At 42.0% G+C, this 19,915-nt stretch overlaps 2 protein-coding genes across 5 annotated transcripts in view; one reads left to right on the top strand and one right to left on the bottom strand.

Annotated features, from left to right (window-relative positions):
- The window catches only part of LOC137435160 (protein disulfide-isomerase TMX3), a 65,617-nt gene extending 61,097 nt beyond the window's left edge, over window positions 1–4,520 (bottom strand). Inside the window, exon 1 of one of the 2 annotated variants that reach the window (XM_068128692.2) lies at window positions 4,443–4,520. In XM_068128692.2, the coding sequence (XP_067984793.2) occupies window positions 4,443–4,473 (31 nt within the window). In that variant the 5' untranslated portion in view covers window positions 4,474–4,520. The remainder of the gene's footprint in view (window positions 1–4,442) is intronic. The other variant, XM_068128691.2, reaches the window with a different exon arrangement.
- Window positions 4,521–5,855: 1,335 nt separating this feature from the next.
- Window positions 5,856–19,257, top strand: PFDN4 (prefoldin subunit 4). 3 transcript variants are annotated; one of them, XM_068128693.2, is made up of 4 exons: window positions 5,856–5,909; window positions 11,526–11,630; window positions 16,611–16,748; window positions 16,882–19,257. In XM_068128693.2, the coding sequence occupies exons 1-4, from the start codon at window positions 5,886–5,888 to the stop codon at window positions 17,011–17,013; spliced, it is 399 nt and encodes a 132-aa protein (XP_067984794.1). In that variant the 5' UTR covers window positions 5,856–5,885; the 3' UTR covers window positions 17,014–19,257. The 3 variants fall into 3 exon arrangements, with proteins under 3 accessions (XP_067984794.1, XP_067984795.1, XP_078640695.1); XM_068128694.2 differs by having other exon boundaries at window positions 5,865–5,925; XM_078784569.1 differs by having other exon boundaries at window positions 5,865–6,506.
- Window positions 19,258–19,915: the final 658 nt, after the last annotated feature.

Genomic DNA, 19,915 nt, shown 5'->3' with positions numbered 1-19,915 from the left:
GCACCTGAAAAGGTAGAGAAAGTTTTTTTGCAACCCTGGACTCTGACTCTGCTACTGGACCTGATGGCATCAGCTTATGTGTCCAAAAAAGCTCTGCTGCTCTTGCAGATCATTAGCGCCAGGTCATCTTCCATCTGCTTAGAAATCCGCCAACATCGCTGCATTACATAAAAGGGTGCAAAAACTGATCTTGATCCTTAAGTACTGACATATCAGCTTACTTGCAATGATCAGCAAGGTCATGGAATCCATCATCGCAGTTGATATGAAATCCTTCCTTCTCTACAACAACCTCATCTCAAACACTAATTTGGTTTCTGACCAGGTCACTCCACCTTTGACCTGCTGCTTCTACTCACCCAACAATGGATGGAGGCCCTCAATGTCAGACATGAGTTCAGGGCCATCTCTCTGGGATATCTCGTGCTTTTGATACAGTCTGGCATCCTGCCTTACTCTCCAAACTGTCTGCCCATGGCAACCAAGGCCAATTCCACACATGGCTTACTGACTTCATCTACTGTCGTAGGCAACATGTGGCACTCAACGGAATCCTTTGATCTCCTCTGCCTGTCAAGACTGAAGTGCCACAAAGCAGTGTTCTGGGTCTTTTCCTATTATTGATCTCCATGAATGATCTCTCTGACTTTCTGAAAAATTCTCTTTATCTATTTGCTGATGACTCCACCCTCTGCCATGGCATCCCTCATCCTTCAGACAAGCAGGATGCAGCGTCTTCCCTTTCTTCAGACCTGGAAAAAAAAAATCACAAGCTGGTCAAACACTTGGAATATGTCTTTGAAGCCTGATAAATCTCACACTTTTACTATCTCTCTCCGAAAGGACCATCTGGCAAACTCTCCTATCTACTTTTAACAATCTTCTTGAAGAAGTTCAGTCATTCATACTCCTGGGTCTCACTATCAGCCATGATCTTTCTTGGTGGGTAAACTACATTTCAAAGTTTGCCTCTATAGCCAGCCGCCTGGGCATCCTCCGTCGTACAAAGTCCTTCCTTGTCACACCTGAACTCATATCCACAAACAAGCCTTTTATCCACAGCTTGATTGAGTATACTGCTCTCCTATCAGGGCTGGCTCCCCTGCCTCACACCTTGCTCAACTTGAAATCAAGGCCTTCAAGATTATTGGAATATCGCCATCCTTTCTGGGCCACCTTTTTGATCTTGCACCCTCTGGTCCTTCCCTGGTTTGTTCCCCCAAAATCTCCTCCCCAGATCTCTGCACGGCACACATGGTCGACCATAAACTCCCTTCTGATATGAAACTACCTAAATCCAGGATCACTGCTCAGCTTCCACTCATTCATTCCCCCTTTTCCCAACCTGTGGAACCAACTTCCACATTTTCTTCATTGTCATTCTTTGCTCCAGGTCTTCAAGACAGATGTTTATCACCATTTCAGATCATCCCCAATCCAAAACCATTATCTTTTCTACCCTCGTTAAACCCACACCACCACACCCAATCCCTCCTCCTTCCAAGTTTCCAGTTTTCCCTCCCGAGAGTTTCCTTCTGTATCCATATTGTCCACCTTATGCATCCTCTCCTGCTCCTCATTCCTCCTGACACCCATTGTTGGTCTAGGTCTCCCTCTAGCTTGGCCTTGAACTCTCTGGTGTTTCCTCTCTCTGGTCTGGTTGGTGTTTCCCCTCTCTCTCTACTTTTCATTTTGTGCTGTTGCATCCTGATACGTTCAGTGTACTAGTACAAGCTCTTCCATGGGCCTCGACTATATATACAAAAATAGAAATAAAACCATCTCACTCCTCTGCACATGCATGAGCCAGAGCCAAAATTCAAAGCCAGAGTAAAGTACTGCTAAACTACAGGTTCGTGTTGCGATTCATGTTCCGATTCGTGTTTAAAATATACCATTCAATTGAAATTAAGGTGTTCCTCGATCATAAACTGATGTTTGTGGACAGCCAGACAGACAGACAAAAATGAAAAATCACTCGTAGAGCGACACTTGGCAAAAGAGAACAAAGTAGAATGGCACTCAGTAGAGCATCCTTTTGACCTCAAAAATAATTAGTGGTTGAATTATGTGACCTGATATGCAAATGGCCTTCAACTTTTAAGTTAATCAAATGAAAATTGACAATTTTAGAAATCTGGCCTATGTTGACCTTTTGGCCTATGATGATCATGATGATGATGATGATGATGTCTAGTCTCCTCAGGAAATGATGGCATTGCCTTTCTATGGCTGATACACACGGGTAAGTGTGAGGGAGGGGTCACCACTCCTCTCCGTCCCTCTGCTGACCGTTGGCGAATTCACCATCTTCCGCCCATGCTGTTGGAGTCAACTGGACTCTCATCCACCAGATGTGCAGAGTCATCTGCCATTTAAACCGCATGGCTGTGGGCCATTAACCTGGTAAGGGGGGCTGACAGGTACTACACCTTGCCCACAGGTGACCTGGGGTTATGCAAGGCAGGGGCATCCATCTCCCTGAGGTATCAGGAGACACCCACATACCCAAGACACCCGCACCCACATTGGCCTATGTTGACCTCAAAATTAGTTGGTGGTTGGTTTCAGTAAGCCGACATGCAAATCCTATTTAGATTTCAAGTCAATCGGATGAAAATTGAGGTTTTTAGAAATTTGAGAATATCTTTCTCAAATATGTTTGTGTGTTTGTGTGTGTTTGTGTTGTTTTGTGTATGTTTGGCCTATGTTGACCGTTTGGCTTATTTAGATCTGCAAAATAGTTGGTGGTTGAATTCAGTTCACTAACATGTAAATCCTATTAAAAGTTCAAGTACATCGGGTGAAAATTGAGGATTTTAGAAATTTGAAGAAAAGAGGTTGACCTTTGGCCCATGTTGAGCTTTGGACTTTTTGACCTCAAAGATATATAGGATTTTGTTGGACCACGAACTCTACCATTTGGTGAAGTTTCGTGAAGATCGGTTTAAAAATGTGACCTGGAGGCAAGTATGTGAGCAGACAAACAAACAAACAAAGAACATATGTCACCCACAGGGTGAACCGTATCTTGCCAAAATGTGAAAATTCCGTTTTTTCGTCATGACGTCATCAAATGACGTCATAGCGTCAAACTGTTTACAGATCTGGGAAGCACTCATCAAGGGCATTCATATGAGGTATTACTCGATATGGTACCTACGATTTCAAAATTTGACCTTGGGGTCAATAATTTTCGACCTCCAGCGCTAACCATGAAGGTCAAGGCCGATCGCCACCAAAAACTAATCAGCTGAGCGCCGGACCATATACTAGATTCCCATGAAGTTTGGAGACGATCCGATCAAAGTTACTCAAAAAATTAGTGTTTCGTCGACCTCCATGATTGACCACAAAGTGACCTTGACCTTTGACCTTGACCTTCAAAATTTTGTGTGCTGAAGGGTATCTCTATAGGACTCTGATATGCGAAGTTACAGGAGTTTCCAATAATAACTGTGGTCTACAGAGTGATCTAAACGTGAAAAAAAAATGATTAACCACAAACAAAAAAACAAACAAACATACAAGCTGACTAATACATCTTGCAAAAACTTCGTTTTGGCAAGATAACAAACACACAAACAAACCGGAGTGATCAACATACTTGTGGAAAAAAAGTTTTTTTGCCATGTAATGACCCAATTGCTTCACCCCACTTTTCCCTTCCCACGCATTGGGTAACAATATTGTAGAACAAATATTTTCATTTGAAGACGTACAAATGTATAGCATATGCCTGTTGGCTGTTGCTCTCAAATTATATCTAGATAGCTCAGTTAGTAGTTTGCTCCCTGTTGAGAGGAGCAGAATGCCAATCAAGATCAAATCCACTGCTTGGAGGAAGCTGTTTAACAATTAGTATAATCCACGTTTGGGCACTTCCCCCAACTGCAGATCATGTTCATTATAACAGTGCAATGAGTACTACCTACAGTAAGAAGAAAAGCTTAGTGTTGATATGACACCCTAGTCCATGGCCAAATGCCTTCTTGGTGTCCAGTCTCCTCCCCTATGATCCTCTCCGCTTCTTCTTCTTCTTCTTCACATTTGCGTACCTAATAATGTCACTCCCACCAACCCCACGGGAAACATCCTCCACACACATCGTCGCCTTATTTACCTCTTCATTTATGTACACTATCACCCTCTTCCTTCCTTACTCGAATTTAATATTCCTCAGAAAAAAAAAATTTGTTTCCTTTAAATTCCTTCAATTCGTTTATTTATCGAACTGTCGAATTTCTCCAGCGTTTACATTTTTTTAAAGCAATCAATGTACTGTATTTCTTATTATACAAATATATTTCCATTTTTACTCTATGAAGCAGATCCCGAAAACAAATAAAAATGTAATCACATATCAGCATTGGAAATTGAATCGATTTACACAAGAAAAAATACATCATAAACAGACGTATGCAACATGAAACAGGACGAACCGAACAGCGCCACTCCAGCTGTCTTCGCCATGCCTGCCTTCTGTTCTGTTTCCCTCCTCTGTTGCTGTCTCCTCCCCTTTCGCTGTCTCCACCCCTCTCGCTGTCTCCTCCCCTCTCGGCATCTTCCCCTCTCGCTGTCGCCTCCACTCTCGCTGTCTCCTTCCCTCTCGCTGTCTCCTCCCCTCTCGCTGTCTCCTCCCCTCACGCTGTCTCCACCCCTCTCGCTGTCTCCTCCACTCTCGCTGTCTCCTCCCCTCTCGCTGTCTCCTCCCCTCTCGCTGTCTCCTCCCCTCTCGCTGTCTCCTTCCCTCTCACGGTCTCCTCCCCTCTCGCTGTCTCCTCCCCTCTCACGGTCTCCTCCCCTCTCGCGGTCCCCTCCCCTCTCGCTCTCTCCACCCCTCTCGCTGTCTCCTCCCCTCTCGCTGTCTCCACCCCTCTCGCTATCTCCACTCTCGCTGTCTCCTCCCCTCTCGCTGTCTCAGCCCCTCTCGCTGTCTCCTCCCCTCTCTCTGTCTTCTCTCCTCTCGCTGTCTCCTCCCCTCTCGCTGTCTCAGCCCCTCTCGCTGTCTCCTCCCCTCTCTCTGTCTTCTCTCCTCTCGCTGTCTCCACCCCTCTCGCTGTTTGTCTCCTCTCCTCTCTTTCTGTCTCCTCCTCTCTTGGTGTCTCCTATTCTCTCTTTCTGTCTCCCTCCTCTCTTGGTGTCTCCTCTGCTCTCTTGCTGTCTGTCGTGAATTTGGCACGTTTGCAAAGCGAACTCTTTAATTCGATTAAAATTAAAATATTCGATAAATAAGGCATTCAATGAGTGCTTGTTATATCACATATCTTGTTTCCAAGGTTATAGCTGCTAATCTTGCTCTTATCCTTCATTTTGTAATGATGTGCTTTTGTTGCAGCACTACTGCTTGATTCAGTTGAATAAAGCCATACTTCAAATCGAAGGTTTTACTGACTTCAATTTATTCAACCATCAACTGGACACGTTCAACTATGGATTAATTCTTCAGACCCGAACGGTTTGATGCCGACCCCAACTCTAGCACAGCAGCTAAAATAGGCTTTACATCTCAAAATCCAGCAACATCCAGCAAGTAAGTAACTTCTTTGGTATATTGAGTATTGTTATGTTAAATTTTCGTGGTGCATTTCCAACCTCTCAGTTGTACATTTGTTATCACATTAAACTCATCATTTGTTTATTGTCCACAATGTGAAAGCTCCATTGGTATAGTTAGCAGGAGTTTCCGTATGCTCCGTTTCATTGAATCTTTTTTCACTTGGTGGTTGGGTTATACTAACGATCGGCGAGTTAAAGTCCGTGAGGATATTAAAATAACGTTCTCTATTTTAGCGTGATTTATTTTATTTTTCGTTTCTATCGTGATTGAGTTAGGTTTCAAGAACGGCAGAACGCTGACGTCATTTCGAGGGCGTAGCTTCAACATGGCTGCCACCATTGGGCGTGCGGTAATGTGGATTGCATGTGTGTTGTTCTTCGAGTCAAAAATGATTTTTTTTCCCCGCGCCCCTCTTTACACTGTTTCTTCCTTCATTTATTATCTCTTGCCATCGATGTTTGGCGATCCATAGATATTACAAAGAGTTATCAACATCATTTGGCAGATGATCTGCCGAATTGGCGAATGTGTATAGGCCAAAATGGTCATGTGTCGTTGACGATGCCGGTGGGGACCGAATAGGCCACAACCTCTTACCTTGCCGACTGATCATGCTCGAAGCTTTTCCAAGGCATCTCTTGTGTCGAGACTTGTCAGTGTTTCATTCCTTTCAGTCGTAAGGAGCATGTTGTGTTGTGTTGTGTTCACGTGCCGAGTGGTGACATGTTGAAGACCTTTCGGGCCCATTTCCACTGTACGCATTCTCCTTGGTGAACCTCGAGATGTATGTCGTGGCGACTGATCCATGGGGAAGAAGCACAGATCTCTGGAAGGATCATTGACTTTTGCTACATTCTGAATAACCAAACAGCACCACAACCTCGGTCCGAGGTCAACAGAGAAATATCGCACGATTCGACCTTTCTGTATCGGGATAATCCACTGGGTATCTGCACATGTCTTGTTTGTTGGTTTTTCTTATTTATTTGTTGGGTTTTTATTTTCTAGTTTACATCATTAATCCTACCTAGAACAAAGGTCTTACTAGCGGGTTACTGTCTCTCACTGTCTCTCTCTCTCTCTCTCTCTCTCTCTCTCTCTCTCTCTCTCTCTCTCTCTCTCTCTCTCTCTCTCTCTGACTTCTGACTTCTGACTTCTTCCCATCTGACTTCTTCCCATCTGACTTCTTCCCATCTGACTTCTTCCCATCTGACTTCTTCCCATCTGACTTCTTCCCATCTGACTTCTCCCTCTTCCTCTTCCTCTTCCCATCTGACTTCTCCCTCTTCCTCTTCCCATCTGACTTCTCCCTCTTCCTCTTCCTCTTCCCATCTGACTTCTCCCACTTCCTCTTCCCATCTGACTTCTCCCACTTCCTCTTCCCATCTGACTTCTCCCACTTCCTCTTCCCATCTGACTTCTCCCTCTTCCTCTTCCTCTTCCCATCTGACTTCTCCCACTTCCTCTTCCCATCTGACTTCTCCCACTTCCTCTTCCTCTTCCCATCTGACTTCTCCCACTTCCTCTTCCTCTTCCCATCTGACTTCTCCCACTTCCTCTTCCCATCTGACTTCTCCCTCTTCCTCTTCCTCTTCCCATCTGACTTCTCCCTCTTCCTCTTCCTCTTCCCATCTGACTTCTCCCACTTCCTCTTCCTCTTCCCATCTGACTTCTCCCACTTCCTCTTCCCATCTGACTTCTCCCACTTCCTCTTCCCATCTGACTTCTCCCACTTCCTCTTCCCATCTGACTTCTCCCACTTCCTCTTCCTCTTCCCATCTGACTTCTCCCACTTCCTCTTCCTCTTCCCATCTGACTTCTCCCACTTCCTCTTCCTCTTCCCATCTGACTTCTCCCACTTCCTCTTCCTCTTCCCATCTGACTTCTCCCACTTCCTCTTCCTCTTCCCATCTGACTTCTCCCACTTCCTCTTCCTCTTCCCATCTGACTTCTCCCACTTCCTCTTCCTCTTCCCATCTGACTTCTCCCACTTCCTCTTCCTCTTCCCATCTGACTTCTCCCACTTCCTCTTCCTCTTCCTCTTCCTCTTCCCATCTGACTTCTCCCACTTCCTCTTCCTCTTCCAATGTCCATCTGACTTCTCCCACTTCCTCACTGTCAATTCATTGCCTTTTTACCCTCTGTCAGCTCACTCTTTCATGAGCCTTGATCTTGCATAATTATGTAGTGTGTGTGTATATATATATATATATGTATTGTTTGTTTGTTTGTTTTTTTGTTTGTTTTTTTGTTTGTTTTTTACCATTGTGAAAGTGGAAGGTATTGCATGTGGGTCCATCTGTTTGTCCGCAAAGAATGTGTTAAAGTAGACCACAAACGCCACCTAGTGGTGCCATTAGTATGCACGCTTTCTTTAAAAAAAAAAATTCTTTCAACCAGGTACAGTCAACCCTCGTTAATCCGGACTACTTTGTTCCCAGCACCCAATGACTGATTAGCAAGATTGTCAGATAAACGATTTTGTGGATTAGAGGGATAAATGAATGGTGGAAATCTGTTCCTGGATGTTTTGGGCGATAGCGAGATTTCCGGATTAAACGAGGGTCAGATTAAAGAGGGTTGACTGTACATCTATAAAGTATGTGAGCATGGCTCAGATAGTGGGTACACCCATTGTTACATTAAGGGCAAAATATGTTGTTCAAGGGAATATAAAATGCAACCTATTATGTTCATGTAAGTGTATTTAAGTATCTAAATCTAGAATTTCAGACCTGCAGCATGTTCGGTTAAAAAATTATTAGCGAAGACATACAACACACTCAATACAGGCTTATCTTGATATGCACATAACTCTGTGTCCACTTTAATCGGTTATTTGCAGTGTGTGTGTGTTGTTTTTTTAAAATGTAATATGAAGCTCAATCTTGATCACTATGGGCATCATGCTCAACAAATATTTTAGCAAATTTGCTTCAGTCACAAAATTTTAGGCAAATGAAATTTGTACACCGTTATGTGCATATCACCAGCATGGGCCAACACCACACAATATGCATACTTAGAAAGAAAAAAAAAGTGTTCAGCAAAATGAGTGTGAAATTGTTAGAAAGACATAGGAGAATACACACACATTTGGAAGTATTTTAATGGACCCTAAAAAGTCAATATATTTCCAGAAACATGAAAAGATGTGTCGAGGACGTGCACATAACTCGGACACCAAACTTGATGTTGTAATGTTACACTTTAACCCAAATGAAATTCTTTGGCTAATATGACCAATTTCAACATCACCATGATCTAGATATTAATAACAGTACCTTATCCTCACATATGGTGTTGAAACAACTCTACCAAACAACTTTACCAAGTTGCAGTCTGTTGCATTTAACCATCTTAACATGTCTATTTTATATCCTTTGTACTCTATCTGTTTGTCTCCCGTGATGAAGCTAACTCCAGGGGCCTTTCACTCACTCACCGCAGGCAGGTTGGTGGTCTTTCCATCTTCTACTGACTCCCCCCCCCAAGCTCTCTCTGGGCTCTGTCACGCAAATATTCCTACAGGTCGCACAAGATCTGCCTGCAACCCTCTTATGGTTAAACTGCCAAACTCAAGACTCTCTGTTCACGTTCACTCCTTCATTCCTCTTTTCTCGCGCCTCTGGAACAAACTCCCTCACTCTCTTCAATCCCACTCCACCCTCCAGGTCTTTAAAACAGCTGTTCACCACCATCTCTTATCTTCCCCCATCCAAAACCTTGATCTTTTCTTCCCCCGCTAATTTCACCCCAAATCCACTTTTTTGAAATACCAACTTCTGCCCTGGAAGTCCTTGGTGTCCTTGTGTTTTATACTTCTCCCCCCCCCCCCCCCCACCCCCCCTTCCCACGCCTCCTCCCCCCAAGCCCTCTCCCTCCCACACATCTCCCTGCTCTCAAATGTTGTGTTTGTGTGCTTCCCCTTCTCTCCCCATCTTGTTTTCTGCTCCCTCTTTTTATATATTTTGTTTTTGTGAAATAAATGTTAGCTCTTTCACGAGCCTGGATTCAGTATCCAAAAAGAAAAAAAAAATTGTGATGAACAGTGATCGTAAATCAATAAATGTGGACAAATTCTGATCATTTACTCGAGATTCACCGATAGAAATGAAAGCCATTCGGCACATAACGTGGACACTGGACATCGCAGGATGCGTGTCCAAGTTATGTGCGGTATTGCAACTTCGATGTCAGCGTGACGTGCCAAATATGATAGCTTAAATTTACCTAAACACACATTTTTATTCATGGAGACAAATTATTTTTGCCTCACCAAATGAAAAGCAGTACTTCATGAGAGAAACTCAGGAGAGAACAATATCGGGACGATGTTGATCTTCACAATGGCGCGTAACATGCGTCAGCACGAGCCAACCAAGGGAGGCATGAGGAAAATTAAACAGAAAAGCCATGAACTTCTGCACAATATATCGTAAAAATTCATGCAATTTCTTTAGAGTTTTAACAAAACTTTCCTTTCGGTAATAAAGTAGATTCATACTTCTTACCTTGCAGGTCTTTATTCAACTGAAAACATTCAAATACTGGTTAAAGTGAAGAATGATCGGACGACGGCGAGCTCCGCGAGTCGAAATTGTAAACTCGGATTCGCACGTCACGCTAGTGAGGAGACACGGACACGCAGACGAATGCTGAGCTTGCCGGAGAATGATCGTTTGCAAGCGCGTGTGTGGTCTTATTGTTTTCACCGAGCAGGAAACTTGGTAAACAAGCATGATTTTCCAAAGACGGCGATCTATCGTTCGGATGAGGAGAGAGTGATACGCACGTGACGGGGCTGACACAAAAATTGCGAAGAATTTTATTTGTCCAGATTTTTTATTTTCCGATCACAACATTGACCTCCTCTTTTTCTCTTCTTGTTTTCCCACTTATTTTCAATAAATAAGGCCATATTTGGGACGGAAATTTAAGGAAACAATATCAGCCTTGGCTCCCCCATTTTCCCTGTTGCAAAGGACACCAAGCGTTATGTGCGAATCTTGTTTTTCTGGCGGACCTACAACGCATTGGAAACTTGACTGTTGAACACAAAACATGATCAACACATAGTAGTGACATCCAGTTTTATTTTAAGAGTAACTACATTGAAAATAATCAACAGGAACGACACATGCAATGAGAAAAACATTTTAAAGAGCACAAATGTAACATTTCTTTTTATTATAAAGGCCATTTTTTGACGTACTTATAGTCATATTATAAAAATCATAATTAAAATCATTTGTATTGCTGGTTTCTACAGGTCCACCAAGGTGTCTGCCTTCACATCTGACAATTAGTTTTGTATCTAGGCACCTCATTTTTATTTTCTGGGGGAATTCATGCAAGCATAGTAAAGTGTACCCACTATCTGAGCCACGCATATGTACAATTGAATGCGAGTACGACTATAAAATACGTACAATAAAAAAAACACACGAAAAGAGTCTGGCCAAGGGTATGCAATCTTTGATTTCTCGTTTCAGTATATATATATATATATATATATATATATATATATATACACAACTCACAATAAGTTAGGGATATTGTGGGAGTGAGTTTTTTAAATTTTTTTTTTATAGGGGTTAGGGTTAGGGTATTGAAATCAAGAATGCTGTGTTTTTTCACACATTAATAACCAAAGAATTAGGACCAACAACTTTTTTCAACATAATTAATACACAAAATCAACCACACCGAAGAACCTGCCAATATCCCTAACTTATTGTGAGTAGTAGTGTATACATATATGTGTGTGTACAGTGTGTGTTTGTAAAACCTCCACATGACAGACAAAAACATCCCATTTATGCATGTTAACGCCATAAAATTTGTACATTTAATCCAGATCAATTGATTGATGTGGTTGACTAAATTATTATGGCAGGGCCCTGTACTAGTCTGGCGAATTGGACAATAAGGTTTTGTGAACATTGCATCATATTCTTTGCAGGGTGATGATGTAATGGTGACGTTTGAGGATCAACAAAGAATAAACAAGTTTGCACGAAATACCAGTAAACTTTTGGATCTGAATGAGGAGATTGAGCAGAAAAAGGTTTGTTGCCCAAGTCTCATTTTTGAATGTGTATTCAAATTGATAGTTGTCGTGTATTTATTGTTGCTCTGTTCTTGACAAAAGACATTATTGCTCTTTGACCTGCTTGCTTTTGAGACTTTCCATAAAGTCCACCACAAATTCCTCTGGAGGTGGAACTGAAGGTTTGCATGAGGTCATTTGAATGTCTTTGTCATTCATGGGTGACAGTAGCAGTAATTGGATTTTTCACCTTCAGGTTACAAGTGAAAAATTCAGTAAACTTGTAGGGGCTGACGAGGTATCTTAGAGGTAGCGTATTTACCTTTAAGTTGATTCATGGGTTTAATTTATATTCATGGGTTTTTATAAACCAGTGTTATACAGACAAGCTGTTTCATCAATGAGTGTGCCATCTTTTTTGAGGAGATGTTAAGTTGTCGACCCTGCTAGCATCCGCTGGTGGACATTGAAGATCCCTCGTTGCATTGTGAAAAGGCAGCAATTGTTTGCCATACTCTAGCCAAAATCCAAATTCTCTACTTGATCAATGGGAACGGTGAATGAATGAAATGAAATGATCCATCACACTTTGGTAGTTTACGTAATATGTAAACACCCTTCTTAGAAACGAAAAGTTTTAAATGTGGCTTTTGTGTACTCTGCTATCTTTATTACAGTATTGGCACCCCTTCTGATTACACCATACATCAATATATAATGGAGATTGTTTTATGTAGTCATTTTTGGCCCTCACAGCTCGAGGTCTGGTGCAGTGACGTTGGTCCAAAATTGCTGTGCCAAATCGGTATATTAAATTATTTAAGAAACCACAAAAGAAAATGACCTTTTATTTCATCTATTTGTCTTTGGTTGAATATCTTTTACTGTCTTGTATACATTTTGCCATCTTCTTTTACTGCCTCCCCCCCCCCCAACCCCTCCCCCTTTCTCACCCATCCACCAAATTTTGCTTCTGCATCCATCTTGTCCACCCCTCATCACCAACATCCCTCGTTTGTCCTTTTCTGTATACTTTCTCCCTCTGCCCTGATGTTGGTGTTTCCCCCATCTCCTGTTCCTTTTGTTATGTTGTGTCATACCTTTGGGAGGCAGGTGGAGGGAAGAGGGTGCAGGGTTGTGATGCCACAATGGTATGTTAAGCTTGAGCACCCAGAATGCTAAGGTCGCCATTTATTTTCTCTTTTATTTTGGGGGTTAGGGGGCAGCGGTGAACGCACAACAGGCTATAACAGAAACGAAGAAAGTGACGAAAATTAATATAACAGGAAGCAAAATTCATTACAACGGAAATTTGACTAAAAACGGGTTTTTTGCTGTCTCCACAGGTTTTACGTACACCACACGACCTGAGCGCAAAAGTTATATATACGCTTCAAGTAAACTTGTTTATTATAGGTGCCCTCCGGTCATATTTTACAAGTTAGTACAGTATGTAAACCTTTGAAGGCAAGATGTACATACAAACATACGTAAGTACTGTATTAGTATTGCTGTACGGATTTTCGACATTTGATATAATCGACAATCGGAACTCATGCGTAAACAAATGTCACCATCTGGGTGTAAGTTGGAGAATTTTTGAAGTATTAATGGTCACTCGCCAACCTCTCCCTCCCCCCACATCTCCTTACCCTCGCTCCCGGAGGGAACTTCTGGGTTGGGATTTCACTGCGCTTTTCACTACATCTCATGGTTGGATCTGCTCACTCCTTCAGTTGCCCAATATGTCTGGAAAGCGACCTTCAAGTGGCAAGTGCAGCGGGAGTGCAAAGTGATCCCATAAGGCAATCACACTGGATGTAAAATTGAATGTGTTAAGGAGGTTTGATGCTGGCGAAAAACTTAGTGATATCACAAAGGTACTGAGCCTTTCAACCTCAAAAATGGGCACAATAAAGGACAATAAAGAACAAGTAAACGAAAAAACGTGTTTTCGGGCTACACATTAAAAAAATTTAAGTTTTAAACTTTTTTTTTTTTTGAATATTTAAAAATACATATATTTCAAATTAAATTTTGATAGATGAAAATGTACCACAAAAGAGGACCGTGGGCCAAATTTCAGCTCGATAGGACGTATGGAACCTAGAAAACAAACGGCTCAAATATTTGAAACGGGACAAACAAACAAAGTTCAGATGAAGTTAAATAAAAGTGTGTAAAAAGTAAGAGCCAATGCACCAGCAGTTAACACCTCTAAGTGTGAAAATGTTATCGTGGCATAGAAGTGATGTGATGGGAAACATGGATGCATGCTGAATTCTGAATGCTGAAATGCTGAATCTTTGGATTGAAGGCTAAACTCGATGTAATGTGCTGTTAAGCACTATGGTGATTCAAGAAAAAGCAGAGGTTCCACTCTGATTTGGTGAAAGAAAAGGGTGATGGCTCACAGCCAGAATAGTTAGTTTTCTTATGGGTAAAGGATGGTCCGAACGTTTCAAGAAATGCTATGGACTGCACAATGTCAAGACAACGGATGAACCTGCCATCCCTGGACCTGCCACTCCTAGCCCTCAGAGTGATGGTGATCACAGCATATCAGGTGTGATAGACTAGCTGTGGTGAACAACGTCGCCATGGAGACCCACAGGTCACCACCACTCAGCACTCACGGCCTCCCTCCCACCAACCGCCATACATCGTCATTGTCAGTCAAACAATCTTTTCCTCTTTGCTCACTGTTACAGTTTGTGTTTTATATTATATATTGAAGCCAACAAGCAAAACAGATTCATGTACAGCACTGATCTCCATTTTAGTACACATACACAGTATTACAGTAATAGTTAAGAGTTTAAAGTAATGCACAGAGTATTGTAATAAAGGTTGTTGCCTTATTAAGTGCATGTGTTACATCCTATGTTACGGATCCATCACTTCAGCCTTTGTTGTTATTATATACTTGTAGGATTTTTAATTTCAGGTAATATTGTTGTTGAGATTTTTGTGTGAAATGGAGATGACTTTAGTAAAAGGTAAAAAGAAATGTTTGTGAAGGAAAAAGGAAAATGCGGCAGAGACCGGAAGAAGAGAGATGGAAAAGGGCAGAGAGAGGAGGGGAGAGCTGTGAGTCACATCGAGGCTGCGAGTGGACTTTTTTTTTATAGTGGTCACGAATGAGTTGAGGCTTCCCGTGAAAGGGATTGCCCGTGACATCGTCCTATATTGCTATTGCAATTAAACCTGCGTCTCAGGTTTTATTACCAAGCATGAGTTATTGTTGGAGAAAAAGCAAGAACCTCCATTACAGGCTTGTACGCAATTTTGTCCTCGAAGAGGCTGTCCGCTGGGTGCATCTTGTTTTGTCGTTAGGATTTCCATATCGACCTCACCGTGTGGATTGCCGTTGGTTTACCTATCGGCTCAATTCCCATATCGACCTCTCAACTTGTAACTCCTCATCCACAGCCGCGCCCATACCTGCCTGTTCTCGTTGTTCTGCACGGCTTCAACCAGCGTGGAGATTCGTGCATGGACTTTGGGGAATGTTACATTCCACTCACGTTGGGCGTATCTTGAGTTTTATTGCTTTGAGAGCATTGGGGAATGATGGTACCATCGTATGTATTGTTCATTTGATGCAAGTGATATTCTCATTGTACTATATTTAAGTGTCATTATTGTGTATGTGAGACTTCTTAATACAATTACTTGTTTTGTTCTACAAATGCATTGGTGTGGTTTTACCATGGTTTATTAGAACACTCAAGATAACAAATCTTTCTGCCGTGTTCCCGCACCAGACTCTGAGGTGCACCGTAACCGGGGTTTGGGGAGGTCATACGTAACGCCTAGATATATGATTTTGTTACGTAGAAAACTGTCTCCACTTATAATGGGAGAATATGGGAAAATTGTTTCGATTTACAGAAATTCACCTTACAGAAGTGTTAGGGATTCGGCACTTATTATTATTATTGCTGTTATTATTATTGTGGGTTCTAATTATTATGGGTATTGTTGTTTAAGGGAAATGGTTATTGTGGTTAAAAGGTTAAAAGCGCTCATGGTAAAAATGAGACAGGAAATCGGATCGTGACCCGGAAGAAAAAGGCGTTGAAGAAGAAGGCAGAGGACAGTGAAAGACTTGCCTTGAAGCTCTGTAAGGAGCGTGGTTGAGCGAACGTTGCGAGTGGACTTTGAGTCCTTGAAAGGAGGTTCGAGCGAAAGGTGATATCGCCGGAGTATTGTGGGGCCTGCGTAGACTGGTATCGGCATTGAGATTCCGGAGAATCCTTGCCTAGAAGCTCTGGCTCGAGTGAGGGCCGTCCGCCATTTCGCCCCGCGCGCTACCTTCATCGGAAAAGGTTTTGGTCGCGTCGGCTGGGCTTATCCTCCAGTGGTTTGCCGGGGACAGCTGCACAATAAAGTGGCGTCTTAAGATTGCACTGCGGTTCGCTGATTGAACGGTGCAGGTACACGTCTGGATCGCGTCTTTGGGAGTTGCCTTTCTATCGCGAGTTTGCTGGGTGTTAGACCACGTGACTTCTGTGTCGCTTCGACCGTCTACGCCTCGGTTGCTCTTGATTGGACATTGTTCCAACGATCGCCGGAGCTCATCAACTTCGCCTTGGAGAGTTAAAGAGACATTGAGGAGGGCTCGGTTCCGTTTCCTGGGAAGGCCGTGAGTTTGGGGTTAAGTTACCATCTTAAGATATTGCTTGTATTGTATTGTATTTATGGTATGGTATTGTATTATTCCCGTGTGCTTTTTAATACATTCTTTTGGTTGATACCCATTGGTGTGGTTTCGATCTTGATTTTGACACGGAGCAATATATTATTTTTCTGCCGTGATTCCTCCCGGGGTTCGGAGGTATACCGAGACCAGGAGGTCGGGGAGGAACACGTAACAGAAGGAATTTACATTACGTAACCCTTCTGTAAAGTGAGGGATTGCTGTACAAAGTGTTTTGTGGTATTTTGAGGTTTTCAGTCACGAGATACCTGTTCTCTGTCTTTATCACATTTCAGAAGGAGCTGCAGAATATAGAAGATGCAGTGGGAGATGTGTTGATGTCCGATGACAATGACCAAATCCCATTTTGTATAGGGGAGGTTTTCTTTACGCAGACAACCGACACTGCCCAGACAATGTTGGAGGAAGCGAAGGTTAGCACGATGAAAATTAAATGGCAACTACTATACAATACTCATGTTATTTGAAGAATCTATATTGATTAATTGAGTTAAAACTGAACAATTGTGCATTATCATTTCCTTCTCATCCTCCCACCCATCTCAGCAAGGACTAGACACAGAGATATCCAAGTTGGACCTGGAGGTGATTGCGATTAAACAGACTCTCGCTGAGCTCAAAGTCCAGCTCTATGCAAAATTTGGCACCAACATCAACTTGGAGGCGGACGAAGAATGATGTTGAAGCTCAGATTGCTTCAAAAACCGATCCTCCATTCTTGCAAGCTGCATCAACATTGGTGCTTCCTACTTCCTTCCAGAGCTAAGCTCCTTTCGGCTGTAGGCGGCGATACGAGAGTTCAGTTCAGCATCATATGACATGTGCTTCAGAGTTTTACGTTTGCTGAACATTGTTTCCGACTTCTTGTTTCCAAAGCCAAATTGGTTTGGTACAGAAAGGCCCTAAAAACATGTTGTCCTTCGAAGGTTTTCAATGTTTCGTTTCATTTTAATTTGACGTGCTATTTATAAGTTTGGTGAAAGCCGGACTTGTGATTGGTTTGACCAGGATCGAGAGGGGCGGGGGTGAGGAGTCATCGTTGATGGGGCTGGTGGGGACGTAAACAAATCTTTGTCCAATTGCATGAGATTACTGTTGCAGAAATGTTTTTGTTGTTGTTTGAAAGGATGAGCTCCGTGACGTAATCATTCCCACACCTCATTAAATACATTTCCTGTTGTTTGTTCAGGTTCCACCATTACTTTTCTTAACATGTCTGCTGAGCTTTTCAGTTGCTTCATCCTTCCTGTATGATGTAAGCAGAATTTAACTTTTATTAATTTTTTACAAATTTCCCGTCATGTTTATTGTAGGATGTTCTGATTGCAGAATCTCTTCCTGAATTTTCATGGGTCAGGAAGATCAGAGGCCTCCGCTATTGTTTTTTATTTATTTATGGAAATGCTAGAAGCAGAGTTTAATTTTTGACGTTCATTTTGAGGGTTAAATTATTATTTTAGTTTAATTGTTTTTTTTTTATCACGATATCATTGAATGATCTGAAAGTGTCAATTCTTCTCAAAAGGGCTAGTTGTTCAGTTTAATAGTAATAATCTGCCGAGTTAAATTCTTCCTATTCAGCTGATTGATAATACAACTTATCTGCTGATCTCAAGTCGGTGCCTTTTTGGTAAATTGTAGTGCATGCTAAATTGGAATGACCATGTGATGCCATTTTCCCTTTTTCATTTTGAGACAGTTTGTGCAATGTGATTTTGTTTTTCCAGAGGAAGTTAAATTCTTCCTCTTTTTTTTGAGCTTTCACCAGTTCAGCTTTTTCCATATTGAACTGAGATTCAGTTATTAAGTTGGTCTGCTGGTTCATTACAGATCAGGTGTGGATTGTGATGGCATTGAGGTTGGACTTGTGCGTTAGGACAGCTAATTAGAGTTTGGCCAGGATTCCAGCACATAGTGGTCTTCATAAGGCATCATGGTATCTTTAACCTTCACCTGCTAATACATGGGATACCTGGCTTAACATCATTGACACAATAACAGTTGTTTGTGAAACACCGCAATAACTTTATATTTGGGTTGGGAATTGAACCCAGACTCGACAGCTCAATGGCATGTATGGTATCTCTGCTCTCCCGTCAGTCCGGCGGTGCAGCTTAAGAAATTGCAATTGATTTTTTGAGCATGCTATCTGCTTCAACGGCAAGCATTTCCATAGTTATCTGCGATAAATCTGACCCTCTCCTTGTAATAACTGTCCTTTTAAAGATGGAGTTTGTGGCATAATTTGTAGTGAAAAGTTTAAATACAGTCAATCGGCAAGACAGTAATAACGTTGCTTTGTATTTTTAAAAAGAGACTTAAACAAAGATTCCTATCTTTAACGTTTGGGTTGGAAGAAGGTGGATGGCGTCGACCTTGAAAGCCTGGTGATAGCGCACAGACGGCCCTCGAAATAGTTTTCCAGGTAATGTGGAGAACGTTGAATGTAAATTATTTGCATCCAGGAAAATTGATGAGATGGACCTGTCAGCTTTACTGGGCTCGCTCTAAATCTGCAGAATGCCGGAAGGAGTGCATGCTGCGTACAAACGAAGATTGATGATCATGTTGAACCTCACTAAAATAAACTCAGCGTATTTGGATTAAAATATCTTGTGTGAAGGAACAGGTGCACAGGAGCGTTCGACGTTCAACGGTGATGTCATGCTTGGTGAAAGATGAAAATTTACCTGCTTGGTTGGCATTATTCAGGGAGTATGTCGGATATAGAATGTAAGGAACACTTTCACAGAGAGGAGCTGGATGAGTACGCACTCACTTTTGTGATTTAACGGGAGAAGCCTTGTTCAATGTTAGCTTTTAAGAACTTTTGAAGAATTTTTTTTGAAAATGTTTCCTGGATGATATTCTTTCCCTTTGCTGTCTTTCATTGAGTTTTGTAAATACACTTTCTCAACCCAAGTTTACTCGACGTTTATTTGGAAGACTTTACCTTGCGTGGTATGCCTTGTTTTCACTTCACTGTTGAATCCATTGTCTGGGATGATTAATAACGATTAGGATTTTTAAAATTGTTTTTTGAAATGATGTAATCTTGCTGCTAAATGTAAAGGTATTCAATTTAACGATGTTTTTGTTGGTATGATGAATGAGCCGTTTATTTTTCTATTTATTCTATAACTATAAGGGATAAGTAAAAAAAAACATAAGGGCAATACCCCTGGTGCTCCCTCGTAGAATAAACAACAATATACTGCACCGACTAAAGGTATTAAACCAATTTCAGTGCTTGCTGGAAGACAGGGCAGCATGTAGAATCATACGAACATAATCATAAGACTTTAAACAAAGAAACAAAAACAAAAAAACCTATTTTGGGAGGTAACCCTTCCCCCCCCTCCCACCCTGTGTACCTCATCAGACCCCAATTTTCCCAATGCATTGAACAAACATTGGTACATCATGGATGATGAAGTTTGTGGTGAAGTTTCATCAGAATTGCATGTGTAGTTTCTGAGAAGAAAGCCAATACCTATTTTGGGGGGGGGGGAGGGGGGGCAACACCCACTCCCCTCCCCCTCTCCCCGTAGATCCCCAAAAGGCCAGTTTTTTTTTTAAT

Source organism: Myxine glutinosa, chromosome 9 (assembly GCF_964187855.1).
Source record: "Myxine glutinosa chromosome 9, kmMyxGlut1.1, whole genome shotgun sequence".
Lineage (NCBI taxonomy): Eukaryota > Metazoa > Chordata > Myxini > Myxiniformes > Myxinidae > Myxine > Myxine glutinosa.
The sequence above is the reverse complement of the archived record's forward strand: the minus strand, read 5'-3'. Positions and strand labels throughout refer to the sequence as shown.